We start from the raw sequence: 8,816 nt of genomic DNA, 5'->3' as shown, positions 1-8,816 counted from the left end.
GCAGGGCAGGGCAGGGCAGGGCAGGGCAGGGCAGGGCAGGGCAGGGCTGGAGAAACCACACATACTTATCCAGTTTCGGACATTGAGGAAACTTTGCTCATTTGTCAGGTCGAACAGAAGCAGGAAACCCATAGCGTCCCTGAAGAATGCAGTTGTCAAGCTACGAAACCTAGGGCACAAAAACAGACAGTTGGTCACTAATGTATGAAACATAAATAAAAAGGAAAGGAAAGGACATGACTGTTCCAAGTGTGGTGGAGGAGAAAGTTTGTTATAGATATGTAGGAAAGCATAGCCAGCAGCAGACATATCTGGGAGAGTCCACGGTGGTCATGACCCTGAATGATGTGGGTAGAGGGGGAGGGGAGGGAGAGAGCAGAACCAAGTACAGCAGCCAGGAGGCCAAAGGTGCAAAAGGAGGAACTAAAGAGGAGTGGATTATATAGGGAAGAGCTTCTGGAAGAAGGGGAGCCCAGCTCCTGGGCAGGAGAGTTCAGGGTAGAGGGTGGTGCATGCTAGCCAAATCCTGTAACAGGAAGGGACTAAGGGATGCTGGGAGACCTTGGAGGCCAAGTCTGCTTTGATATGTTAAATAGGCACCTCAGCTGTTTGTTCAGGGTTTGAAACCTAACAACTAAGTCATGGTCCCACTCCTGAACTATAAAGCTGTCACTGACACCCTCAGCTTTCTACAAAGATTCATCAAGCATTCCCATGAAGTTCTCTCAAACAGGTGTTTACCACTCCCCAGAATTCACGTGTGAACGGAATGTGTCATGGAAGACTGAGCCGACTGCATGGGAGATCTTGATCTCAGCCAAGAAATCACTGGACAACCCTGAGTTCACTGGGCCAAAACCAACAGTGTCAGCCATGTGTCTTCCCATTCTGAGAGGCTTTAGGACACAACAAGTCAATAGGCCTCACTACTGACAACCATTTCGTTACCTCTGAGGTAGGAACAGTATTGAGGCCAACATTTCCTGGTATTCTTCCTCAGGCTTTACCTGCTGTTCCTTCTCTTCTCTCCATTCCTTCTCACTTTGCCTAAATGTCCAGTCTGTAACCAGAAGGTAGGCTCCACAGAGGAAATGCCAAACAGTAGCCAGCTAGTCAGAAGTACTAGGTTTTCCTCAATTACTGTATTCAATGCTCTTACAAAAAGTCTTTACTGTTTACAGATACAAACCAAAATAGCTATGATGGCAGAATAAGGTATCTAAAATTTGCCCTCCAGGGAATATGGGAGGGAGGAAGGAGATGTTAATGGGAGATGTGAAATGAGAATGGCCACAACAAGAGAATGATTGGAACTGAGTAAGGGACACAGGTTCAGTCACAGGTTCAAATCACTTTGCTTTTATATATACACTTGGAGACTTCTATGGGTGTTTTGGTTTGGTTTAGTTTCCTTTTTTATCACTAAAAGAAAGCTGGGCGATAGCTCAGTGGTTACAAGCTTGAGAACCAGAGTTTGGATCTCTGAAACCCACATAACTATCAGGTAGGAATAGCAGACCACCTATAACTCCAGCACACAGGAGGCTGAGACAGGGATTCTCAGAACAAGCTACATAGCTGGACCAGCTGTGTGTGTGTGAGCACTGGGCTCAGGTGAGAGACCCTGCTTCAATGAATAAGGTAGAGAGCAATCACAGAAGAGACCTAATGTCAACCTTGGGCCCCCACATTACACATCACACACACACACACGCACACACACACGCACACACACACGCACACACACACACACACACACATCACACACACACACACACGCACACACTTCCAGAAGACTGTGAGGGAAATCAGAAGCTATAGCTAACTGAAAGCAACCTTGCACCAAAATATCATGTGGTTTATTTTAGTCAAGTAATCTCTGATCAGATGAATTCATCCTATCCAGATGTTCCACCAGGCCTCAGCAACAGATAAGAACAAAGCAAGCAGCCTTGAGACTCCCTTACAGGTGAGCAGACAGCAGAAGGCAATGGGCCTAGAGCCTGAAACGGGAGAAAGAAGAATGAGTCCCAAGTACAAAGGGTTAATTTTAAGAAATTTACAACTTCTTTGACCTTAGAGAAAATATGTCTGTCCCCATCACCTTAGGCTGCCAGCACACTGATCTGACAGCTCATCTTACCAGGTGCAGATGAGCCAGCTGGCTGCCTCTGCCTGCCCAGGTCGGGTAAGGTAGACAGACTTAGGAGACAAACTGTTAGCAATCTGTTAAACTCCACCTCCAGTGTCACCTGGCAACAGCCAGGTATGCTCCGCCCCACAGTTACCTGGCAACAGGCAGGTAACCCTGCCCACTATAAAAGGGGCTGCTTGGCCCCTCCTCTCTCTCTTGGCTTCTCAACCCAGCACCTGCAGGTTGTCCTCTCCCCTCCCCACTTCTCTTCCCCCCCTCTCTCCACGTGGTCATGGCCGGCCTCTACTCCTCTCTACTTCTCTCTCTCTACTCTTGCTCTCCCACTCTCTTAATAAACCTCCCCTCGTGGAACCATCTTGGCCTGCTGTGATCTGTCCCAAGCTGCGCCATGGAAATCCTTTCACATACCTCTCCTGCCCTGCTGTGTCCCATAACTGCAGGTGGATCCTCTGGCCTCGGCCCACAGCTCCATCTGGTCCATTAGCTCTGTACACCTAAAACAGCAAAGCAAAGACAAACCTAGGGAAATTCTGAGACAAGTGGGCTCTTCTTGACTTTCTATTCAGCACAAAACCCCAAAGCATTTAGACTTCTCAAGCAAATTGAGTTCCTAATACAACCAGGTTTACACTCTGGTACAAAAATCAAACTTGAACAATGGCACCTCCTACTGAGACCTAGCTGGGGTGTAGTTCAGTTGGTAGTCTTCCCTAGAATCCAGGAAGCTCCAGGCTCCATCCCCAGCACTGTAAAAGCAGGCATGGTTGTGCATGCCTGCAATCCCAGCACTTTGGAGGTGCAACACAGAAGATAAAAAGCTCACTCTCAGCTATAATCAAAATGACTTTGAGGCCATACAAGAATGTATGAGTCCCTATCTCCAAAACACCAAAATTAATCAAATTATTTATTTTATTTCAAAAGACACTGACTGGGGGGCCATAAAGGAATGATTTGGTCTCCCCGGTAGAGCACTGGGTTTGAGATAGCCGGAGACCCAACAGGTGAACCATAGCCTGGGTAGGGACGGCATGTATCTCCCCATGCCCCCGGATTCCAGACTCCCACAGGCAGCCTACATCTCCATTAACCTGCATCTTGCAAACGCATTTGGCTCAGAGTAGCTCCTCCCAGAGAGATTTGCATCACCATCGAGGTAGAGGGCGTGACTAACAGAGATGTCCATATTCATGAGTTACCTAAGGGGGGGGGAATAGCTAATTAAGTTATTCCTTTTCCCAGCCCCTCTTCCCCCTCCCCTATTTAAGCCAGCTCTCCCCTGGCTGAACTGGGGGGTGCGCACATTCAGACCCAACTACCACATCATGAACAATAAATTTTTTAAACCCATGGACTCCACGTGTCTTCTGGGGCCTGCCACTGCCAAAGCTTCCAGCCTCTGAAACCTTGGACTTTTTCGCGTATGTGGGACCCACCGGCATGTAAAACCTCCGGGACTGTGCTGCGCGTGATTTTTCCCACAACTGACTTTCTGTGGCTTTTCCTTATCTTATCATCTTTAGAAAGTGCTCTGGAAATGATTTTATAGCGAGACCAGGGAGATGACTCAGCATGAGTTCAATGGCAGCCTGAGTTCAATCCCTAGGACCCACATAGTGGAGAGAACCAACTCCCACAAATTATATTCTGACTACTATAAATGAACCATGGCACATGTGCACACACATATACAACAAATAAATAAATACAAAACCTAATGGCTTTATACATGGCCACTTCTGTCCCAGCCCTCAGGAGGAGGGACACACCAGGGCTAAAAGCAGCCTCCAGGCCAGAAGAGCTACACAGTGAGACCCTAACTTAGAGAGAGGGTGTTAGTATTCTTTCTAAACTCCACCTCCACAGTTACCCAGCAACTACCAGGTATGCTCCTCCCCACAGTTACCTGGCAACAGGCAGGTAGGACTGCCCACTATAAAAGGGGCTGCTTACCCTCTTTCCCTTCCCCCCCCCCTTGTTCTCTTGCCTCTAGCTTCTCTCTGTCCCTTCCCCCCTCCCCCTTGCCTTCCCCCTCTCTCCACGTGGTCATGGCCGGCCTCCACCTCTCTTCTCTCTCTTCTTCCATCTTCTTCCTCTACTTTTCCCTGTGACCTCATGGACTAAGGATTCCTTCAATCTTTGTGGCCTGTGGTTTTGTATATCAGCCTGTAATTCTGACCAGTATACCTTGGTTTCTTACTAAGAGAAAAAATAAGAGGTTTGGTTTTTTCAGAAGCCCTTGAAGCAATGTAACTTCAGAAGCCACTAGTCATGCATGGCCACTTATTGTAAAGACCCTAAAGAGTGGCTTCCTCTATCTGTGTCTCTAAGTCACTATTCTTTCCTCAGCACTAATCTTTTCTCCTTCTGGGTGCTCATGCTTAAATCTATGTCCAAACCTTTACCTAATAAACTCTGGCTACGTTTCAGAAAAACAATGAAAATGAAATTTATGCCACATGAAAACTGAATATTTGCAGAAGATTCATTTTCTTTTTTTGTTGTTGTTTTGTTTTTTCGAGACAGGGTTTCTCTATGTAGCCCTGGCTGTCCTGGAACTCACTCTGTAGACCAGGCTAGCCTTGAACTCAGAAATCTGCCTGCCTCTGCCTCCCAAGTGCTGGGATTAAAGGTGCACACCACCACTGCCCAAGAAGAATCATTTTCATAGCTAAAAAAGAAACCATGAAAATCTCCATCAGCACCAAACAGATACGTTTGGCATGTTATCACAGTGGAATATTATTCTGCTGTAAATCGATGCATTAGAGAGGGGATTAGAGAGATGGCTCAGTGCTTGAGAGCACTCTGGCTCTTTTTGGAAAGGATGTGAGTTCAGTTCCCAATGCCCACAACAGGCAGTTCATAATGTAACCATAGCTCCAGCTCCAATGCCTTCTTCTGGCTTCTGCAGGTACACCAATCCACCCTATTCTCACAAAAACGTAATAAAAATAAAATAAATATATTTTAAAATTGATTCTGTCTGATACTTGCTACAATATAGATGAACCTCAAGACATGCTAAGTCGAAGAAGACAGACACAAAAGGCCTTGTATACAGCAGATATACAATTAGGCAACTCGGGATTTTCACAGTAGTTGGAAGGAGGAGGAATAGACAATGGTGTTATTGGAATTTATTTTTGTGATAATAAAAATGTTCATGCTAGACATGGTGGTGAAGACCTTTAATTCCAACACTTAGATCTCTGTGAGTTCAAGACCACCCTGGTCTACACACAAGTTTCAGGCCAGTCAGAGCTACATGGTAAGACCTTGTCTCAAAAGAAAAAACAGTTCTAAAACTAAACAGTTGCTTATACCCCAGGACTTGGGAGGTGAGACAGGGGATAAGTTCAAAGCAGTCTAAGCTGCAGGAGACCCTATCTCTAAAAACTAAATGAGTCAAGCTAGAGAGTACCTCAGTGATTAAGAGCACTGGCTGCTCCTAGAGAGGACCTAGGTTCAGTTCCCAGTACCTATGGCTCACAACCATTTATAACTCCAGATCCAAGGAATGTGATACCTTCTTCTAGCTTTTGTGGATTCCAGGCACATATGTGGTACACGTATATATTGTACATGCACTCATACACATAAAACAAGAATAAGTCAATCTGAAACCTAAGTAAATCAACAAAGAAGCATGCAAGCAATTATCTGTGATGGTGACATCATGTGAATATACTACCATGGATATGCTAGAAAAAAATCTGAACTTCTACACTTTAAATGGATGGATTTTACTTGTTGAAAATTACACATCAAGAAATCTGCTTTAGACCAAACGGAAGAGCTGGAGTTGCCCCTCCATGACAGAACGTCCAGCATGCACAAAGCCCCAACTTCAACCCTCAGAACTCCATGCACGAAACAAACTGGGTCACAAGGCAAGAGGTAACTAGCAAAAGAATCATATGCACACAGTCAGCCCCGGTGTGTGACACCAAAGCCTATAAACATTTCCAAATCACTGCTGATTGAGGTTATTGCTACAAACACTTTCAAAATCACTGTGGGTTGAAGTTATTGCAACTGCATTGTTCAGAATAATGGCAAGAGAAAGTCTGCGCATTGGCCAGGGAACAGGAAAGAAGAGAGAGAGGAGGGAGAGACAGAGACTCAGACAAACACACAGAGAGAAACTAGAAAGTGTACATGGGGCTAGTGACTCACATCTATCATCCTAGACTTAACTACACAGCACACAGCACACACTGGGTGGCTCCGCGTGGTTGAATCCAGAAACAGAAAACTGACTATGTAATGACTCCATCAGTCATGTGACCATAAGCATCTCTTAGGACACTCATCTCTCAGTGAGTCTAAGTCTGTCAGATTCTCTGGTTGCTGGGTATGATGGCACATGCTTGTAACTCTGAGTCTGAGGCAGGAGGAATGAGAGTTCAAGGTCAGCCTGGGTTACACAGAAAGACCCTAAAGTGATAAAATAAGGCTGGCAGTAGAAAGGACCTATCATGGGTTAAAGGGACTGACTAGTTCTGTAGGAAGCCGCGGCTTGTGCTGGCAGAATCCGCCATTGTAAGATGGCGCTGGCATCCGGTGCTCCTCCTAGTAAATAAGTAAACTGTGCATGTGCTATGGTAAAAGCGCGCCAAAGTCAAGGCCCATCCCAGGGCGTTTTGGCAGGCAACGAGTAAGCAGCCAATCAGAAATGAACACACTGCTCTAAGGGTATATAAGCAGTGCCTTTTCCGGGCCTGGGGTCTTCCTCCATTTTCTTTTGGAATAAACGTTTGCTGCGGAAGGATCCTAGTGTGGTGTCCGCGTGCGTTCTTACTGGCGAGACAATTACACGCGGGCCACATAGTTCTGTCTTAGAAGCTGGGGACTGTGTAGCTTCCCTGACAGAATACACATGCGGAAGTCTCTTTGGCCTTACAAAACCTACCAATAGCATCATAACTGGGTATTTTAAACAACACCATTCATTGTGTTATGACCTCCTGTCTTTCTCTCCCCGCATAAGAAGACCCTGCACTCCTAGGGTCGTCTTAAACACAAATACCTATACACACACACATATACACACACACACACACTTTCCTACCACCATTCTGCAGCACACTGCATCACTGGTAGCATCCCACACTCCCATCCCACCCTTGTTCTCCTGGCACACAGTATTTGTTGTGGAGCTACAGGCTTCAGTTAAGAGAGCTGTGGTTAAAGAGGAGATGATGCCAATGTAAAAGAGAATTGCAAGGCACAGTCCCACCAACAGGAACAGAAAGAGCAGGATGGCTGACAGACTTTACAACAAAGGTAGACAGATCACTCTGTGGTATTCAGAAAGAAAGATATAAGCCAGGAGGGAAGCAAGGGGAGACACTAATAGAAATGTAGAATGTTCACTGCAGGAGCTCGAGACATGGCTCAGTGATTAAGAGCATACACTGCTCTTGCAGAGGACCCAAGTTTGATTCCCAGCACCTACATTAAGTGGCTCACAAACATCTGTAACTCCAGCTCCAGGGGATCTAACACCTCTGGCTTCCATAGGTGTACACACACACACACAATCACACACACAGGGCTTGGGGAGAGCAACACAGTTACAGGGACACACACACACACATACATGATTAAAAATAAGTTTTTGTAAAAAAAAAATAAGTTTTTGGGTTTTTTTGGTTTGTTTTTTGTTTTGTTTTGTTTTTGTTTTTGTTTTTGTTTTTGTTTTTTCGAGACAGGGTTTCTCTGTGTAGTCCTGGCTGTCCTGGAACTCACTCTGTAGACCAGGCTGGCCTCGGACTCAGAAATCCACCTGCCTCTCCCTCCCAAGTGCTGGGATTAAAGGTGTGTGCCACCACCACCCGGCCTAAAAATAAGTTTTTTAAAAGAAAAAAGTAATATGGACTTTAGTTGTGTCCAAAGGGTTTTATGTGAAGTGTCCTGAGCACAGGACACTTTGTTTGTGTGTTTGTTTGTTTGTTTGCTGTACAGACCTGGCTGCTCTCTAACTCAGAGATCTGCCTTCCTCCGCCTCCAGCATGCTGGGATTAAAGGTGGGGTGGACACACCTAGCCACACTTTCCTATGTACTGTAATTTTAGGTCACAATCTTTGGCTTCTCAAACCCTGTTAATTTGTTGACTCAGATTAGATTGTTATGAAGGGTGCAGAACTTACCACTCTCTTTTCCCTGAAATCAATGCCCACTGTGGTGATGAATTTGGAGTTGAACTTCCCATCAGTATACTGGTAAAGTACACTGGTCTTCCCTACTCCAGAGTCTCCCAAGGCCAAAAACTTGATGAGGTAATCATAATCTCCATCCGACATGATGGAGGATTCTGTGCTTCACCTGTAAGACACAAAGAAATAGGGTTATTAAAGTTCACCAGAAATACTAGAATTAGAACTGGTGGGATGGCTCAGTGGATGAAGCACCCACCACGCAAGGCTGACAACCTGAGTTATCTGGAGCCCATGTGAAGGCAGAGGGAGGGAATCCACAAGATTGTCTGCTGATACATTCATATCATAGCATGTGAGCATACACGAACACCTGTGCATTCTCTCTCTCTCTCTCTTTTTCTCTCTTTCTCTCTCTCACACATACACACACACACCCGTTCTCTCTCTCACACACACACACAAACACACACTTTCACACTTTTAATTAAGAAAATAT

At 45.6% G+C, this 8,816-nt stretch overlaps 1 protein-coding gene across 4 annotated transcripts in view; it reads right to left on the bottom strand.

The window, feature by feature from the left end:
• Rab27a (RAB27A, member RAS oncogene family) overlaps positions 1 to 8,816 on the bottom strand; it is a 52,013-nt gene that overhangs the window by 12,208 nt on the left and 30,989 nt on the right. For all 4 annotated transcript variants that reach the window (XM_028771376.1, XM_028771375.1, XM_028771373.1 and 1 more), the window contains 3 exons: positions 8,312 to 8,486; positions 2,564 to 2,649; positions 66 to 169 (listed from right to left, as the gene is read on the bottom strand). In XM_028771376.1, coding sequence (XP_028627209.1) covers positions 66 to 169; positions 2,564 to 2,649; positions 8,312 to 8,464 — 343 coding nt within the window. In that variant the 5' untranslated portion in view covers positions 8,465 to 8,486. The remainder of the gene's footprint in view (positions 1 to 65; positions 170 to 2,563; positions 2,650 to 8,311; positions 8,487 to 8,816) is intronic.

Source organism: Grammomys surdaster, unplaced genomic scaffold, assembly GCF_004785775.1.
Source record: "Grammomys surdaster isolate TR1022 unplaced genomic scaffold, NIH_TR_1.0 206, whole genome shotgun sequence".
NCBI classification, from domain to species: domain Eukaryota; kingdom Metazoa; phylum Chordata; class Mammalia; order Rodentia; family Muridae; genus Grammomys; species Grammomys surdaster.
The sequence above is the reverse complement of the archived record's forward strand: the minus strand, read 5'-3'. Positions and strand labels throughout refer to the sequence as shown.